Source organism: Microplitis demolitor, chromosome 1 (genome assembly GCF_026212275.2).
Source record: "Microplitis demolitor isolate Queensland-Clemson2020A chromosome 1, iyMicDemo2.1a, whole genome shotgun sequence".
In the NCBI taxonomy this organism is placed as follows: Eukaryota; Metazoa; Arthropoda; class Insecta; order Hymenoptera; family Braconidae; genus Microplitis; species Microplitis demolitor.
Genome location: NC_068545.1, coordinates 2,689,976 through 2,711,115, shown reverse-complemented (window position 1 = coordinate 2,711,115; position 21,140 = coordinate 2,689,976). Strand labels below are relative to the sequence as shown.

The following is a 21,140-nucleotide window of genomic DNA, read 5'->3' as shown; positions in this document are numbered from 1 at the left end:
GAGCGACATGAATAAAATAAACTAATTTACTTTGCTAACCATAAAAGTCATCTAATTTCCTTTTTTTTGTTTTTCCGTAATCGCAAAAAAATAAATAATAATAAATATGAAAATGATCTTTTTAACTAAAATACAGTTGCTCGATAAATATTTTATTACTTAAATGATACTATACTCTACCGCTAAATTGCCACAAATTACTATCTTAAGTGATCGTAATTATTATGTGACATAAAATTTGGTCCAACCACAAACGATAGTCTTTTACGATACACGTCGCATCCCTTTGGTATACCTCTGATAGCCTATGTTTCTTATATTATGACCATGTAAAAGCATCTCTAACCATTCAGAAGCAAATATCTTCTCAACGCGTAATCCAAAGTCTATGAGGGTATTTCCTAAGAAGTAAATGCCGAATTTATTGATCGTAAATAGTATAAGAGGTTTTTTACCATTACTAGTAGATTTAATGCATTTTGAATGGTTATTTCAAACGGATTTGGTAAATAAAACATTGTAAAGTTTTTTTCAATCAAATAGTTGCCAAGTCTACCGCTAATATTCTATTTATTGGAATTTGAACTAAATACTAAACCAGCAATTAATTTTTATACGAAGAAATAAATATAAAAGAAATCGAAAAATTATAATTTTGAATAAAAAGATAAAAACTTTTGGATGATAATTTGAATGCAGTAAAAAAGTCAATAATATCTCAAATAAAAGGTATCGTTATAAAAACCTCAAGTTTAGATAAGACAATATTTTGACAATAAAAAGAAATCGAAAAAATCGGCCCAGAGGAGAACGGTCAGGACTTGAAGACAGGAAGACAATAAACAGTTATGAAGAGGATCGTGTTAACGTCACAGAGGGTTCGACAACCATTGTCGATAACAATGAGAAAACTAAAGTAAGAATTTAATTAACATAAATTGCTGAAAATAGTTGATGTCAAAAATTTAATAAAGTCCGTTTCTTGACAGACTTCAAGTCACGACACTTTGCTTTTAGATCACAAAAAAATTATTATTTGTATCGCAAACTCTGAAAAATATTCTCTACTAAATGATCAATTCCCGAGTGTTCCTTTTTGAAAATAATTTAAAGTTGAACATACATTTGCAAATCAATGTATATTTAAATTTAACTTCAAATTATTACAGCCAACTCATCATAAAAATGTACAAGTACAGGTACAGTGTACTTAAGATTAAAATATAAAATTATGCGATAAAAAAAAAATGTGCCGTATCGTGACGTAATATTCTTATTACGATCAATACTAAAATAATAAAGATATACATGTATTTGTAAATGAAAATTATAAAAATAGATAAAAGAAAAGTTTTATGAATATAACAATTGTAATACTTGATTCATAATATAATTTGTGTAAAATAGTAAAAGTTGTCATGACAGTTGAAAATGTATTATACATTTTTGTTAAGAACAAAAGACTAAAAGTTTTGTCCTACATTGTTGAAAACCTCTACTTTAACACCTGAGGTGAATAATTGCAAAGGCCTCTCATCAGTTGAGCTCAATTCTGAAGCACGACGAATAAGAAAAGAGAATAAGGATAAGGCAATCAGTATGGAAACTTTCTTTGAATATAAGAAAAAAAAATTATTTTAAATTTATTGTTCGTATTTTTAATGGAAACCTCTCATTTTAATTATTTTCCACTCTTAATTTTTATAAAACGTCTTCTATATATAAATATATACAAAAAAAATTTCTTAGCGCAAGAAAATTTTTTTATGTCCCAAGAAAATTTTTATTTTCAATTCTTGATATTTTTCTGCATATATATTTATAAATTATTCAGAAACTCAAAATTTATTAAAATTACATCGAATTCAATTAATTCACTTCCTTTTTAATTAAAATGTATACTAAATATCAAAATTATTAACGCTGAAATTTAAATATTTATATTCTGCATTAAAATAAATATCACTTTCGCACGTGAACTAAATATTTTTTTTAATAATCAGACTATTTTTTTTTATATAACCTTGATTACAATAAAGCTTAATATGAAACCGGTTCACTGACATTTAATAGTTTTCAGATTCTCTTGAGAAATTATAAAAATATTTGAAAAAATTGCACCTGTAGTTTTTTTTATTTTATACATGTGCATATAAAAGGATCATAAAAAATACAAAAAATAAATTATCAATCGAACAAAATTAACACATGATCATTTTGAAAAAAACTATAAAACGTCAGCTAACTGCAGTGTCATAAAAAATAATGCGCGCTAATGTAGCAGACAAGACATAAATTTTAAATAAATAAATAAAAATAATAAAATTTAAAAAAATGCGCCAACTGATTTTTCATTTATCTAATTCTGAATTTTTAATTTTTATTCTACTCATATTTTTTATATTCTAAGATTTTGAAAATTGACGTCATCTACGCACTTTTTGAATATTAATAACTGATAAATTTTTAAATGACAGAGATTCTTGTGCGAGCATTCGACTGAGATGGACAAGAATATTGGAAAGTATGAAGACGAAACAAGAGATTATTTTCAACATAAAATCCAACAATGACTCACCGTTTGTTGATAAGCCCAAATTGTTGTCAATGAAGTTGAGGTTTGTTGTTGACTGTCTTGAAGAAAGCACAAGGTGTAAATTACAATATCACAAGTGTCAATATGATTTTAAAAAACACGGCTGTGCCGCTCGAATAGTCGGTGTAGACTGCAGAAAAGCCCGCAGATTCATTCGCAGACCTAGGGGAGACTGCATGACATCATCACTAGCCAATACGAATTCATTATACAAACGCATGCGTCAGCTTCTCCTTAAACGCCAGATAGGACTCGACGATATATCGCAATCGATTGTTCACGAGACGACCATGCGCTGTAGTCGCACTCTGGTGGCAAGTTTACGCAACAACTACAAGAGCCGGCGGGAAAAAAACCCTCTTTCATTTACACTACCGTCATTCTCTTTCAATACTTTACTAATTGATGAATTCAATTACTAAGCGGATTTAAATTATTTTATTTTTATTTTCATTTCATTTTTTTTTTTCGTCACTGGAAAATTTATCGTCAAAGAGTTACTCTATATTTTATTTCATGTTTGCTTAATGTTTCACTTAATTAGTTTACTAATTAATTAACTAATTAATTCAATTAATTATTGATATTTTATGATATTTATTGTTTTTTCTTATACGCTTTTTTATCAAGGGTATTTCAATTAAATGAGATAATACGTTTGCAAAGCGCAGCACATGGTATTTATTCCTCATGTTTGAGTATGTTATTAAATATTCACACGTACACATTTCACAAGATCAGTAAAATATTTAATTAACAGAAAAGATAGAAGGTAAAATTATTAAATTAATGGATAGTTATATTTATTAATTTTGTACTCGAGTTTATTTTATTCGGTGGGGTTTTATGTAGGGTCAAACGTCGACTAATACTACTGTAATTTTAATGGTTGTTTTAAACGACTGTACTCAAGTATTGCGACTAATAAAAATTTTAAAAATGAATTTTGACTTTTAAAATTAATTTTTTTATTCGAAATCGGAAGAATTCTGAGGTTGAGGTAAAATGGGTCACTATTGAAAAAAAAAAAAAATAATTAAAATTAGAATAAATTTGACTCTGAGGTAAAATGGGTTACTATTGAAAATAAAAAAAATTTATAATTGATCTTTGACAATTGAAGCTCGTTACGATAATTAAATTAATTAATTGACAAGCAATTAACAAAATTAAATGATAACTGATAAGTATTTATCAACACATGTCTTTTAAAATTAATATTGTTCGATTATTATATGATATGAACAGATAACACAATTTTGATATATAAATAGTCATCAATAAATATTTTTCGAAATTTAATTATCCCAATAATTATAAGTTGTAATTAATGAATATTTAATGGAACGAATTAAAGATGATTGTTATCAAAAATTATGAAAAAAAAAGGGAAAAAATTTCTCTAAGACTTCTCTAGGATTTTCAGAAAAGTCTTCTATAATAACTCAAACACATAAAAGTAAAGAGCCATCTTTATTCTAATTCTTAAAAGAATAATTCCGATAACGAATAAAACAATTTTTTATTTTGCTCAAAAATTTTGAATTTTCAAGCCCCACCCAATTCTACTAAAAAATTTTACGTTAATACGACAAATATAAACTAAAAAATTGTTAACAGTTATAAAAATTATAACTTTTTTTATCATCACAAAATTTTTGTTGTCCAACAAATATTTAATCCTTCGAAAAATTGATCTTTTGTTACAAATAATACATAGACGGAAAAAATGACAGTCCGGTTTCTAAAAAAGCAGCTATTGTATGTATATTTCTTATAGTAATAATAATAATGCAAATAATAATTATGACAATCATAATAACAATATATCGAAGTATAAAACATTTAAAAAGTTTTTCTTATCGATGAATAAGTAACATTGAATTTAAAATGAACGTTTCCTACTGGAAAACAACTTGCTCGTCAGTACAGCCAAGAAAGTTTCATGAAAAAAAATTAGCCCTACCACTTGCGTATCTAAAGTTTTTTTTTGTCTGTTTTTTTTTTTTTGCATTAAACTAACTTGATAAAATTTTAAAACTTAAGGTCTTTGTATTCACAAGCGTATGATAATAACGCAGTGAGAAAATAATGTCATGTAACAGGAAAGTTTACAAGTATACAAGTACACAAGTATTACTGCGGTAAAAGAGTAAGTCCGAGAGATTTTCCAGGGACGAAATCGGAATGAGCCAAGTTATGAAATAAAAAAGAGTTGAAAACTTTAGCAGCGAGCTATTTTTACGTACGTTTGATGTATCTCATAAGAATAAATTTCACTTTACAAAGGAGAAAAATTTTTACAATTTTTTTGACAGTTGAGTATTTGTTTTTGAGTCTTAAAAAAAAAGTGTACATACATTACAATATAGCTTTGTATTTTTGAACTGGTTTACTTTTTAAATCAAGCGTTACTTTATGATACTTGTTGTTTGTTAAATCGAAAATAAAACTTTGGAGAGTAAAAATACAGAATTTCGTAAAACTATAAATAGTTTTATTTTTATACCAAAGACTATTTTATGCATATGTTTGAACTCAATAAAATTTTTATCAAAAACAACTCACATAAGCTTTCTTGCAATAAAAAAAATCTATACTACTCGTTGCTGCAATTTGGTTCATAAAATTTTTAATTAATTTGTTAAAACGAGATTTCAAGGAATTCATTAATATGTAGTGTCATAATTGCAGTTAAAAAAAAAAATTATTTGTGAAAAATTTTATAAAACATAAGACTAATTTTATTAGTAACAAATAATTTAAAAAATATTAAAAATCCGTTTTATTGTAATAATTTTTTTCTGTTTTTTTAGTTGAGATATTTTAAGATGTCTTATGAATTTCAAAAATGAGATAAATAATTGATATTGTAATATATATACTTCATATCTTTAAAACAATCTAATCGAAGTTATTTCAAACAAATATATTTTACAGTTTCACTTGAAGATCGATTTCAATACATAAATTTCTTAAAAAGTATTAAAAGTTTACGTAAAAATATTCTATTTATGCTAAAAAAAAAAAACCCACGTGTTTTAGCACTTCACGAGGTTACACTGATTCTACTAGGATTTACGACTCAGTCTTTTTTTTAAGCCTCTTATACTTCCAGAAGTAGGCTGCATTTGAATTATGGTCAAATTATGCAGCATATTGCGAAGCTACCGGCCTACCCGTTTATTTTTACTGGGTTCCCGAGACCTTAAAGATCCGAAAAGACCAAAAAGTATTCGCTGAAACGACGAGTAAAGTTAGATTGAGAGATATTTTTTTCCTAGCTCACTGATTTCCGATACAATACGATCGTTTTTAGATGAATCTCAACAGAAATATCAAATACGACAAAATCAATCTTGAAGTAATTTGTGAAATTTAGCTTGATCTCACAAACTCATTCACGTGATTGTCACTCATGTATTAATCGATCAGCAACCAGACACCTTGATTAAATTGTTCGAAAGAAAACAAGATAGCACACGATAAAATCACGAATTAACATCCATTGTATGTCATAATATATAAATATATCATAACAATGACTGTAATCGCTGTCTTCTGACCGACATTGAAACATGATAAATGGAAAAAATGTTCGTAAATTTCCAATAACTACATAACGATGATTTACATCTTAGTAACTAAAACTTTAATCGAAAAATCGCCCATGTAAAAGTAATTAAATTAAATTAAATTGAGTGATAGATTTTAGGGAAAAAAAGTATATATATATATATATATATATATATATATATATATATATATATTTTATTATCACCACGTCAATTTAATTTAGAATGAAAAATACTCTGGAGTAACCAAGTGACGAAACGACGCGGGTTTCGAACGCTTTATCTATACCTCTATATTTTCACACAAACAAAGTTACGATAGAATGTAAAAGACTACAAAGTGTGATAGAGTTTTATTGATTATCGGTGTTATATTTTTTATGTCCTATGTTTACCTTGTATTTCATCTATTGCACTTTATACGAAAATTTCACGATTAAAACTGTTCATCAGCTTTAAATAATAGTATTCACATGGAAAAAAGAATAGGAAAAAAATTATAATTTTTAAATATCAGCAAAGTCCCTCTGCTTTGAAACTGTAAAAATTACAAGACGTAGCAATTATTACAGTTTCATTGACGTACAAAAAAATAACGTTCGTAAAAACAATATTTTGCTTAGTAGTACGTCATTAAAAATCATTACATATTTAAATTTAAAAATAATTTTCTTCACAGAAAAAAATTCAAATTTATTTTCGGTATCCCAAAAAAATTATCAGGAAATTTCAAGCTGAGCTCAGATTTCTTCGATTAAAAAAATCATTTTTAATAAAATGTTCAAATTTTTCCATTTAAAATTTCCAATAGCACAATTTCTTGTAACTAGCCAATAAAAATCAATTTTTTAAAAATCATTATTATACACAAAATAAAATATTTATTTGCGCAAAAAATTTTTATTCGCCCAAGAAAATTTTTTGCATTAAAAATTGAAAATAAAAATTTTCTTCAGGCGAGATAAAACTTTCTTGAGCTAAGAAATTTTTTTCAGTCTTAAGAAACTTTTTGTTATCATTTTATAATGCGAAATTCATCTCGCGAAAAAAAATCCTATTTTTCTGTGTAAATTTTCCGTCATGTTATTTATGATATTTTCGAAAATTCAACCAACGTTCTTGTAACATTAAAATATAATGCTTTTAGTGATGCTGATAATGCACACACTACTCGATAACTATAGAATGTGTGGAAAGTGTTTACTCGTCGTTAAACTGTAAGATTACAGTAACCTTCAAGGTATTAGACAGAGTGTTCATCAGCGTCTTCCAAGCAAAAGTTATAAATTTATTCATGAGATCAGCGCTTGGTTAAATGCAAAAATAAAGTGTGTCAAAGTTTATTAACTTCAGTTTACGTAAATTTATTGTAAGATACTATCAAACGGGTGAACAGAAACAACTTAAAACTTTCAAGTTTCACCTTTTATGTAGATTCATTGTAATTAATAATATTTATAGTAGACAAGTTGAGTCTTAGTCCCAATAACAAGATTATAACTCATGAAGGAAAATATATTTCAGTTTTTTTTTTTTTTTTAATTGCGTAAGTTGTTTCTAATTACCTGCCATAGAGAATTAATAAAAGTTATGATATGTAGTAATCGATAAATAAAAATTACTTCATAAAATGTATTGTTTCAGTGACAATATACTTTATTTAATTAATAGAAGTGGCAATAAATTTTTTTATGATAACTAAAGGCACAGAAATATGAAAAAATTTTTTAATTAATAACTCGTGGAGTAAAAAAATAATTTACTCAAGCGCTAAATCGATTTATTTTATTTCTTATTATCGGCAAAAATATTTATGTTATTTAATTGTTTTTTTAATTTAGAAAAATTTATTACCCAGTACACGAAGAGAATTTAAGAATAAATATTCCTTTACTACAAGAAAAAAAAGTGACCTAATTTCGGTTGAAGTTGAAACAAGACTTCTTGTTATTAATTTGCTTGTAATTATTACTCACAAAGTAAATATATTATTCACTACAAACCGAGTTAGCTGAGAATTATAAAAATTTTTTATGAAACATAAACTCTTTGAAAAAACATTGACGTCAATGAAATATAAAATCTAAAATAAAAAAAAAAAATTTCTCTTTAAGCTGAGACGGCTTCCGAGTGAAATTATGAAAATATATTTTTTAGATGTTCTACAGCCCCTGAATAATATTTTTGACTTTTTTTATTTTTTACTCCCTTGAGTGCCTCGTCGTGCCTTGGCCTCCCTACATAAACTAATCTTGTATCACATTTGTAAAAAATTTTTTTTACGCATTGAAATGTATACTCATCTAAAAGCCTCACATTTTCTGTTGTATCGTATACGATAAATATAATGTTTGATTATGCGAACATCAATCTAGTATTTAGGAAAAAAAAAAACAGATATTTTTTGTTACAAAAGTGAACGGGTCATCAAGAAAAAAATACTGTGGATCTAAATAAATGCGGATTGAAATTAAATTCCCATTACTTTCTAAAATTAATTAGTAAAAATTAGTGAATATCTAGTAAATTTCGCTAATTCATTTTTAAAGATTACTCCTAAATCTTTCCGCTGAAAAAAAATCTCCTTATTTATGCCTTAGGCAGAGTGATTTTTTTGAAATGTATCTACGATTTACAATTGCGCAAGCCTTACTAACGTTTTCGTACGTCAACTACGTCTAAAATACGTTTTCACGCCTATTTACGTCTTCAAAGGTTTAATTTACGATTTAAAAAAGGATAATTATTTTAAAAAGTAATTAAATAAATGAAAATATTATTAATAACCGTAAATTGTGAAAATATATATACACGTGAGCGTATAATTGCCGTGTTTCTCCATCACATTTGCATAAACAACTTAGAGTAAACAAATATTATGCCAAAGTTGTAAAGAGACACTGGGATATCTTTGATGTGACATCTCCAAAAGGGATTGAAACACTCACAAGGGTCATCGGTAGCCACTATATTGAGAGTATCACTTGGGTATTTGGTTTCACTTGTACGCCCTCTGTTAGAATTTTCTTGTGACAAACCTTGTCTTCACTTTCAATCAAGTTTATTTTCATATTATATTATTGTTCTTACATCTACCAGAAGCAAATAATGCATATCAATGTCAGAAAATGTAAAATTACTTTTCATACTTTCATACTTTACTCCTGGACAGAAGTTATGACAAAGGAAATTGGAACAAAAATCGTGTGTTAAATATTTTTGCAGTCACATATGATTTATTGCCGCTCAAAATTGATGACTGAAAAATTTTTACAATCGAAAATTCACTAATTGCATAGAAGCGGCTGTGAAATTCATCTTTTACGGAATGTAATAGTAATAAAGTGAATAAAAATTAAAATAAATATTATTTCTGTTTAGCAATATTGATAATATGAATCAATGTTCAGTCCATAAAGTCACGAACCATAAATTCGTTCAATATCATACGAATGACGCATATCAATGGATACAACAAATATTTTTTTTGCTTGGCTACTCCAATGCTTCTATATATAGAAATACTAGATGATGTATTTACCATCAGCTGTGTAAACAATCCACGTCACGATCAACAGTTTTATCAGATAAAGTTGTGTTATCAGTCTTTACAGATATGATTTTGGCGAGTACTGCGACTTTGACATACGGCAAGTGAACATTGACGTGGAGTTTTTTTACGCGATAGGAATATTCAAAGTCTTTTATTAACAATATTACTCTTTTTGAAAGGAAAAAAATAGAGGTAAGTCTAGAAATATATAGTTAAAAGTAAAGAAGCAGATTGTAACTCAATTTCATTATAAAAAATTTATAACTTAGATTAATAAGAATATAATATTATCATTAGCTTTTTTTGAACAGGAAATAAGAGCATTAACGCTCACGCAAAAATGTCGTCATAAATAAATACAACGTTTTAGATTGTGAAAATAAGTTGAAAAAAAATTTCTAATAATGGAATTGATAAATTCAGAGACTGTTTTTTTTTTTTTTACATCTACGAGTTAAAAATTATCAATTTTTCCTTGAAACTAGATCAATTTCTTCAATAAAGTCTCTAAAAAGTGACGTTAATTTTTAAGCATTTCAATACTTTACTCTATTCCAAATTTTAACGATCAAATAGGATCCAAAAACCTCAGAAAATTTCCAAATTCCTCTACCGACTCGAGTCAAAATTATTCTTTTACACTCAATTAATGATTTACATTTCAACCCGAGTAATTCGTCGACTATTCAACTCCAAAAATCTCCATACCTATCGATTTTTTCAAAAAAGTATAAGATATCTTTTTTGTAGCAAATTTAAAGCGCTACAAAAAAGGTTTCATGTAATTTTTTGGAAAAGTCAATACTTACGGAGATATTTGCAAAAAAACAAATCACGTCATAAAACCATTCCAAAATTTCATTCCCAAAAGTGTAAGATTCTCCTCTTATTAATAAAACTTTTTTTAGATCATGTCAGGTCTTTATCCGAGTCTCCAAGAAAAATTCAAAAGTGAAAGCGTCTGTCCAATTTGCATGATGGAGATGAATGCTTCATCGAAATACTCATGTATGAATGGACATATCATTTGTCATCGCTGTAAGCCTTATTACTTCTCTTGCCCAACATGTCGATCATCACTAAATGTAGAAGCTCCATCTCAAGAATTTAACCACGAATTTCATATGCCACCAGCGATACACTACATGCCACATCCCTATCCAGTATATCCACCCAAGTATGTAAACTTTTAACAAAATAATTTTACTTCATAAATAAATATCATATCTACCAATGATTTACAGCTCTATGCCATCCGCTCCATTCATTGATAACGAACGTCTTCAATGGCGACCGCCAAGTCCAACAGAAGACCAACAACTTCTTCCATGTCAATATTCATACCTCGGCTGCTATGCTAATATACCCGAACACCTTAGAGATTTACATGAATCTAGATGCCAATTTCGTCCTTATCTTGAAGAAGAACATCTTCCTACTGACCTAAACAATGAGGAAGGGGCTTTGGAAAACTGTAAATACAGTGTAGTTGGTTGCAACGTAAGATTGCCTGAATGGCGAAAACTTGTGCATGAAAATCTCTGCATTTATAAAGACCGTCTTGAAGGACTAGATGACATTCAACGTAATTTTGATTCGTTGAACTTTGAAGATAGTGATCCTGAAGAAATGGTTGAATGTCAGTTCTACAAATATGGTTGCATGGTAAAAATGCCAAGACGTAGAAAGCTTATGCATCAACAAAAATGTAACTATCGAAAGTATCAAGAGAGTGAGGATTTTTCTGATAATTATCAACACAATTCTGAGCCCGAAATAGATCCTGATTCACAAGTCCCTTGCCGTTGGTCGATTTATGGATGTCAAGTACAGCCGCGTTATTATAAAAAAATGTCTCATGAAGAGAAATGTAATTATCGTAGAGAAACATGTAGATTTGCTGAAAATGGTTGTTCAGAAATGGTCGAACCATTCAAAAAACATCTTCACGAGTCTAATTGTAGTTACGCATAAAAAGTTTTATTTATAATTATGATAATGTATTAACAATTTATTTATAAAGATGTATCTTGAATTTAGAAATAAAAAATTACATCGATTATAAGTTACTGATACCTCAGACCGAAAATAGAAAAAAACTAAAATCAAGATGAAAAATACGATGAAGAATAAAAAAAAAACCTCAGGCAATTCCAAGGAGTAAACACGCAAGACGTAGTTGTAAAAGATGGAAAAAGTGGAGATCCACTAACAAAAAAGCGGTCTGCAAAAGTAACAAAAAATTGATTGCACTTGTACGTTATTTGGCGTGCAATATATTTTCATTGAGAATTCTTAAGAGACTGACATGAACTAAGTATACACCGAGTTTTAACTTATTTTCTGAATAAACAAATTAGACGTTATTTTCTTGTATCAAAGTACGTTTATTATTAAGAGGGGTCGAGTGTTTTTTCTTGATCACTCTCAAGTGGACGAACAGTACTATTCTTGTTGATTGAATGAATTAAAAGCCTCGTTGTTAATTTTGAGTTTGGATTTTTTTTTTGAAAAAAACATGGAGAAAAATACACGCGGAAAAAAAAAGAACTATTAACATTTTGCAATAGGGAATCATTACCTTCCTGAATGTGAAAATCATCCCGGGTCTATCGGATACTGTACAACTATATTTACTTAATTTGTCTAAATATAGATTTACAAATACATGGAGTGATCGAGAACTAGATCTTTTGTATTTTAATAAATGAATGAAAGGTTGAAGCATTTTATCTAATAAATTTAAAATTAGATTAATTTTGACACAAAATACTAGTTTTAAAAATAAAAAATTTATACAAAAGTAGAACAAGGTTGAATATTATAGTCTCTTGAAGACAATAAGATGATTCTTAATCTAATGAGTGAATAACGAGAATACTTACAATTACGAACTATGCGACTTAAGTTCATCGATTCAAGAGATATTAACATCAATATTCTACAATAACAATTTTTTTTTTATGAAACATGTATTATATAATTATTCCACAAAAATAATTAAAAGCGCCTAACAATTGAGTAGACAAAAAAAAATAATAATAACAACAATAAATAAATGTGAGTTAGGGGGTGAGATATACAACACCTGGAGCCTAATAGCGTCTTCAGTGCCCTGCTACTTTTCAAATGATGGTTAAACGACGCTTGTAACGTTATAGTATAGCCTATTTATAACGTTGATGTGGACAAAACTTGGGATAAAAAAGATTTAAGAGACAAGATTAGCTTCATTTATTTTTCTTCTTTACTATATCGATGCAGCTTTTACCAAAATGAGTAAATACATTAATCATTTTTTTTTCCAAATACTCTTTGATGTTCACATAATCTGTTTATTAAATTATTACCAGTTGTAATTGGCATAATTGAAATACTCTTTGCGATAAATTACTATTGAGTTCATATATAATTAATCCGTTTACAATCACCATAAAAAATATTGTACATTGAATGGGAACTTCGTTTGATCTTTGTAAGTTTCATTAAAAAGTAATATTTTAACTTTTACTTTTTTACTTATTGGATTTTCTTTATAAAAAGAAAGTACAGATGTCTGTCTGAATAAATATTACATGGATCAAAAACTAAAGAACTTTCATCCGTCTATCGTCTGGACTTGACGTTTTGTCGAAAACATCAATACTAGTCTTTGTAAACATGAATACACTAGAGTCTACTCTCGACTAACCAAAACAAAGAAAAGACTATTTCACGTTTTTTACCATGTAATTTTTTTTTTTTAACTTCAAATATATAAAAATAAATGAGAATTACTATTTTGCAATAATTAGAGATTGTAGATCTCGAAAAAAATTAGACACCATTTTTACGGCAAAAGAAATCGTTTTTTCGATCCAAAATATTTAGTTACGGTTTGTAAAAAAAAGTGAAACAGGTTGACCAGTTAAGAAAATGCAGCAACTTCCAGATTTTTGACAAACTGGAAAAATTTGAATGAGGTAAAACAGGTCACTATTGAAACTTTCTTGATTTATAGATGAAGCAAAAAACTACTTTTTGAATAATAGCCCATTTTACCTCAGATTCAAATTTTTCTATTTTACTAAAAATTAGAAAATGACCGAATTATCCAGACTGATCAACTTACCCCTTTTTCAACAAATCGTTATTAAGTATTTGTGAACAAAAAAAAAATTCTGAGTCAATTTGGCTCGAATCCCCCTATAAGATTTTAATCTTTTTAAATATGTAATTCATATTATAATGAAGTTGCAATAGTTCACTTCATAAAATGCTAATAAACTTTATCCAATGGAACTAAATTCTAAATGAATAGAAATGAAAGAAAAGAGTTAACAGACTTTCTGTAATTTTAAATCTTTGAACGTCTCTTCTTGAAAGTATCAATAATAAATTAGTAATTACTGTAATTAATTGAATAAAGTTCTGCATTAATTGAAGAATATAAGATTATTAGCACTTGTATCTCTTACAAGAATAATTAAATTAATTTCAGTGCCATAAAATAAATTTTGTCGGTAAGCTTTTATCAAAGTGATGAAAGTCACCATTTATAAAGTTCTCCCTTTTAAAATCGATGCTGCCTTCAGTTTAGGTTCATAAGTTGCAGTGTAGTACTCAAGAGAAGAAGAAAGCAAGTAAATTGCACCCATGGGAAACAACCGACACAGAACAGACTCTCGAAGGGTATAGAGTACAGCTAGCTTCTACCAAAAGTCAAACCAACTTTAATTAAGACACAGGTGTCGGTCTGTCTCAATGGTACGAGGTTTTTCCTTCTGAATTAATATAAATGTTTTGATAAATATTTTAATTCCATTGTATACTAAATTAGACACTGTATTGTACCAAACCTTCATAAATATTTTCAATTGAATTTTAATAAACCAATCGGGTATTTTTATTTTCAAAATGTCAAACAAACAAAATTTTATTCCAAATAAAATAGAATAAAAAATACAGGTGATAAAAAATTCAATTAAAGATTTTTATAGAAAAATCAAAAACAATTCCGTCAGATCGTGTCCACTAATTCAAGTTACAAATGCTAACTGTGAAGATATACTTTGTAATATTATTGTTTGCTGTTATGAACGGTCAAGTGAGGATTACCGGCTTAAAATTTGAATATCTGATATATAGGAGCAATATAAAGTCTGTGAGTCGATTGTTTCACTAGTTTAGAGTAAAAGTACCATTTATGGCCACTGCTCTGTTTTCGGACATTTAATGCTTTATTTTAGTTAATGAAAAAATATTTAAAGAAACTTTTATTACAAAAGTATCTTTGAACAGATTTAGAAAATTAAATAAGTCATTGCCTAGTTTGAAAATTATTTTTTTTTAATTTTTGAAGCGTCCAAAACTGGCGCTAAAGTGTTCTGGGGTTTAAATATTAAATAATATATTTAAAAACAAAAAAAAATTAGCTCTGAAGGACATAGCAACAATATAGCGATATATACCGGAAAAAATTATTAAAAGACAATACTTCTATATTAGAATATTTGGAAACAAAAAAATAAATTTTTATGAAATTTTTTTAAATCAATTTTAACAGCCTTAAGTAACTTTTCTATTTTTTGATTTAATGTACTACGTTTTTTTTTTTTTTTTTTTTTTTGAGTTAGTCGTTGAATTTTGAAGAACCGTAAATTTTCTCAGAATAATAAAATCAGTGCAATACGATTATGGTGATTTAAATGTCGACATAAAATACCCATCGCTCAAAGGATATTCGAATAGAATCCGTTGGTGAAGATAAAATATCCACTGCAGAACATCAGAATGTAAAATATCGTACCTCTGTAAATTCTTATCGTCACGAATAAATTTATACATTTATAAGCTTTCAACATAATATCATGAAAAATAAACTTTATGTGATCAAATGACACCTTGATCATCAGTGTTATTGTTGGTTTCAATGGATCCTTAATCACTGAATCAATATACTGCACATTTGCGATAAACGGTGAGTTCTCCGCCATAGGGTAAACAGACCTATTGTCTTGGGATTAGATTAGAGCTTATGGTGTTCCAAAATAATTGGCTTTGCAGAACAAAGAAATTTAATCAGGGTTTGATATTCAAGTCACCAACAATATCAAAAATCATCTAATTACTATAACAAATTAATAAATAAAAACGCAACAAACTACTTTTTCTTTAAGTTGATTCTTAACTTCCCGGTCTACAAGTTCGAGCATGAAGGCATCATATAAAATTTGAAATCATGTTTCATTTTTTATGCGTCATTCTTTCTGCAAACAGAAGCAAAAAGTCAAACTTTCAGATGCAGATTTGATCAAAAATAGTTTACCCATAGAAGAAGGTAGGACGTTCCAATTCATGTGTTTGCCACACAGAAACATACAAAGTCTAGCGCCAACTCGAAAATAGTAGGGAGCAATAACTCAACTTCAAAACTTCAACATCTGTGGACAACCTGAGCTATAAAAATCTGACTCAAATCAATAACTTTCCTGTTGGTGAAAATTTTACCAGTGGAAATAAGTTTAAAAATATGCTTGTATTTCAGCATAAGTATCATAGAGTAAATTTATTTTCCCATTAATTAATAAATATTCCTGTTTTTTTTTTCTCTAATAAATTAATGATTGCGATTTATCAAATAAGAAAAAAAAACATGATATTAATTGATGACAGGAAGGATAAACTTGTGAAAGGCATATCAGGTATCATGAAGATATATTACGTCGATTTGCTTGACCAAGTAACGTGACACGCAAGATATGTCAGTTGTCACTAGTTCACCCTTGACAACATTGTAATGATCTAATCGATACAAGGGAAAATTCAATTTGAAAAAAATTCACTCAGAAAAAACTTTACAAGAAACTCTGCTAAAAAAAACAGATTATTTTGAATTCTGACACGAATTACAATAAAAAATAATTAATTAAAAGATTGTAATGAAGTGAAAATTTTAAAATAATTTTTTAAATCATTAAATTTTATTCAAGATGATAAAAAATTGACAAATTGGAATTTTCGATGTAACTGAAGTTTGAATGGAATATAGAAATAAAAGTTTCTATCAAAAATTCGATAAAGCCATTGTTGCTTGCATAATTCTCATCTTATCTGCTCACCCTTCTACTAAGTGTTAGTTTTTTTCTTTTTTCCGTAAAATTGCTTTAATACGATTTTTGAAAGAGAAAAATTTTTTGAGTATATAATGGATAGGATTAGCTAATGGTCGTGTCTGCATCAACATTGAAGGGGAACAATGCGATGACGCATAAAAGCGGATTCACATAATTGTAAAGTACTATTTTTACTCTCGCTGATATAATGCTCTATCTCTTGTCGATAAATGTACAAAATGCGTGAGCAGGTTACATACTTTTCGCGTCAGATTATGCTTTTCTCACATATATACGAAGCTCTCCCGAATTTACGAAAATAATGGAGAATAGACGAGTTTTGGTACACGCGATGGTCATAAATTCTGAAGAAAAAGTGAGTATTGTATTAAACAATTTTTTATTTTTACTGCTATACTTAATTTTTTTGAGTTCAATTTTACGGAGAATAAAAAAAATTCAATACAAAAATAGATGAAGAAAGTTTTAGAGTATATATTTTTATATTTTATGTGAAAAAACACTCAAAAATCCTAATACGCGAGACAGTGCTCAAAAATTGAATTTTCCCGCGCAGTTTTAAAAAATCAGCGAGAATTTGAATTAAAATTAATTTACCCCGTATTTACACCGTTTTAACACTGCTAAGTAGCATAGCTATACCGGTGTGAGTAAATTTTAACACCATTTTTTTCCGTGTACAATTCTATTGAGTGAAAGAATACAAAAGTTTTAAATAAGTAAATTTGATTTTAGAGGGGTGAATAAAGTACTTGTTCATTACTGATGGTAGAAAATAATTGTACCCTTCATTTTTTATTAAGATTACAATATTTAATTTGAATATTTTGCAAGGAAGTGATGGAAAATATATTCAAAATTCTAAGAATATCTGTCATCAGAATTCACGAAAGAAGAATTCAAGAAAGGGTTAAAAATCTAGTTCGTTATACGTTGAAAAAGACAAAAATCTTTATTGAGAGTGTATATATTTTGTAATGCAAATATGTTGAGATTAAGGTTAATCTTCCACGTAGCTCGAGGGAAAAATTAAGATACAGAACAAAAATGAAGCAAAAAGTATCAGCCACCCGTCTAGTCATACTTTTTACGTCTTGGCATTTTAAAATTCTGTGCTCGATTCAAGAGGCTGGATCACGTTCGTAGCGTTTGGTATACTCTAATCTTCACCAAAGAAAAACTAATTTCCCTCATTTTAATTACATTTACAGTGAGTCAATCATCAAACTGAGCACATTGCTCGAATATTTATAACCTTATTTTTTAAATCAATGGGATGAAAGCAAGAAGAAAACATTAAAAAATTTTAAGTATCTCAACTGAAATAAAACTAAGGAGTAATAATTTTCGTGATGAAACAAACGATTTCATTAGGAATTGACAACAAAAGTGCAACAAGGGAATGCACATTGACATAATTAACAGTTCTTTGCCAAATGAAATGGTGATATGGAACAATACATGTAACTCCCTTTGCAGCGAAAACAAAAGCGTTCTCGCCGAATAGACAAAATAAATCAAGCGTAGGTATAGGGTGCACATTGCTGATGATAGCGAGACAACGATAAACGATTCAATACACAATACAAAATACCTAACTAATGAATTTAAAGTAAAAAGTGAATAAAAATACTGTTGGAAACCATCACACAGAAAAAATTAACAAATAACCAAATCAGTTTCTTTTGCACAGAAAAAAACGGACCTCAAAATTGAGGTATAATTACTGTAAGGAAAGTAGCCCGAAACCATTAACAATAGCAGGCTATGTATGAAGAAAATTGATTTCTGGGGTAGTGAGAGCTTATATATGAAAATCATAGAAAAAATATTGAAATTTTGTTCAAAACCCTGGTAGTACAACGCGGTATTGTGATTAATTGGTGGTAATTAAAGGACCGAATGTCAGTGCCGGCTGCGTGTGAATGACCAATAGCCCGTGCGTGAAAATCGTGTTAATAATAGCTGATTTCTCTGTAAAGATAGTGAGGAATCACAAAAATATGAATACCTTTCAACCCTATTGTTCATTCTAGGGGTAAAAAAAATTTATAGAAGGAAATAATGCAGTAAATCTATAAAATTGAATAACATGTTTTCTGATATGAACTTAGGAAGATAATTATATAAAGAATACTATAATGGGTTTTGTTTTAATTTAAAAAAAAAAAGTAATTAGTATGATTATGTCTATTTTCAATTATTTTACATAATCTTTAAAAAGCTAATTCAATTTACCTTAAATTTTGATATTCTATGACAATATCAAGATTCTGTTTTTGAGATTTTGCGTTAAAGACGATAAATATCAGTGGTTTTGTAAAATATAAACTCCAAAGACACAAACAGTTTGAAATGCGAACAAGCTTACACCGCAGGCTCTTGATGTAGAGACACTTCTGGAAAGTGGCTGTCCTTGCCAGCACCTCGTGTGATTTACAGATGCAGAGGTATGAAGTCTAAGCACAGGAATATCTCTCTTTCTCTTACCCTCGGGTTACACCCTCGGGACTACCTTGAGTGAAATACGTAGGCTACACATAAAACTCTATATCTACTTTACATTATTTTTTCTCACATCTATTTGGATCCAAATGCAACATTTGGATTAATACTCAACTAAAAATTTATTACTATGAAAGTACATACATAGAATAGGAAAAATAAGCCAGTAAATGACGCTCGTACCATTTTTATCATCTTAATTACAACGATATAAACTTTACGAAGCAGCTGGCAAATGTAATGACTATTTTTTACTTTGAAAGTTTTTGCTGAAACTAGTATCAAGTAGCTACACTACGATGGTAATCATTCTGAATAAATCTCTTATATAATTAAATTTAACTTTGAATATACAGAAGAGCTAAGAATTCTAAGACACTTAAGAAACTGGACGCGCAATGAAATTTGCATCTGTAATAAAGATTTTGAACCTCAAGTCTAGACGACAATCGTAGTGCAGTCAAGAGAATAAAGGTCGAGACTGACCACGAATGAGTCACGGGTCACACCGGAATTACCAAGTTTCTTACAGTACAGGCCATCATTAGACACATTTACGTTGGTAATTCTCAAGCAAGTGAATTATTCAGTTTTAGGGATCGAAAACTTTAGAGGAACTTTCTCAGCCGATGGTCAAGTACACATTCATCTAGTTCATACATATTTATATACAATGAACACTTAGATGTTTTAAACAAAATTAAAAAAGTTTAACTGAATGAAGTTCATCTAATCATTTGTAGGTTTTATCTAACACACGATTGATAATAAATTTATATTGATTGGAAAATAAATTCAAATATTTTATTTGAATAGACTGAAAATGAGAATCGGTTGAGAATTAAAGTTATGGTGAAGAAGAAGATGTGACACAGATGTCCAATTGCCAGAAGCAATCACGACTTGACTACCGTCGCGTTTTTCATTCCATGAACCAAAGGCTCCCTATTATCCTACGGCTTTATTGGCACTTTGTGCCGACACTGACCAAGTTTATATCGGCCTGAATGTCATTATGCTGGGATATTGGCAATTTTTTTTTTTTTTTTTTTTTAAATAAGTCAATATCTCCATAACAAAAAAAGATTTTTTATCTAAACTATAAGTAAGTAGTTTCATTCAAATCCGTTTAAAACTATAGACACTATCATGTCCACAGGCGCATTATATCGCTTATATACACTACTGGAAAAAATTAAAGAATCAATCAAAAATTCCAAATTTTTGAAAGATTTTCAACAGGTCGTAACCTAGAGAGAAATGGTCGTACAAGAAAGAAAAAAAAATTGTAGCTCCAAGTGTCTACTTTTTGGATTAGAACTTTAAAGATTTTCAGCATCAGCGGTTTTTGAATAATCTTAGAAAAACCAGCGACAAAAAAATTTTCAAATTCTTTTTACTTTTTTTTTGGTCTACGGGCGTGAGAAAATTTTATTTCGCTTAACAACTCTAAGGACCATTTTTCTCGAAGTTACGGCTAGTTAAAAATCACCCAAAAATTTGGAATTTTTTATTGATCCTTTGATTTTTTCCAGTAGTATAATTATGCTTTCCAACATCGAGCACCAAGTCTGTATCGAGTCTGTATTGAGTCTGTATTTTTTCTGGAAACTTTGAAAAAGGCTTCTAAAATCATTCTAGGACATGAAAATCAAAGAAAATGATTATTTTTTCCAACATCGAGCACTGAGTCTGTATCGAGTCTGTATTGAGTCTGTATTTTCTCTGGAAACTTTGAAAAAAGCTTCTAAAATCACTCTAGGACATGAAAATGAAAGAAAATGATTATTTTTTCC

General features: G+C 28.5%; 2 protein-coding genes across 4 annotated transcripts in view; one reads left to right on the top strand and one right to left on the bottom strand.

Moving 5' to 3' along the window:
• Nucleotides 1-21,140, bottom strand: part of LOC103568270 (uncharacterized) — a 113,009-nt gene that overhangs the window by 72,421 nt on the left and 19,448 nt on the right. The window contains exon 1 of one of the 3 annotated variants that reach the window (XM_008545082.3): nt 2,579-2,667. The exons of the other annotated variants lie outside the window; for them this stretch is intronic. The gene's annotated coding sequence lies outside the window, so the exon portion shown is untranslated. Of the gene's footprint in view, nt 1-2,578; nt 2,668-21,140 lie in introns of those variants that run through there. 3 annotated transcript variants of the gene reach the window in all.
• LOC103568247 (uncharacterized) lies at nt 9,812-11,783 on the top strand. The gene is made up of 3 exons (XM_008545026.2): nt 9,812-9,916; nt 10,633-10,901; nt 10,969-11,783. The coding sequence occupies exons 2-3, from the start codon at nt 10,636-10,638 to the stop codon at nt 11,696-11,698; spliced, it is 996 nt and encodes a 331-aa protein (XP_008543248.1). The 5' UTR covers nt 9,812-9,916; nt 10,633-10,635; the 3' UTR covers nt 11,699-11,783.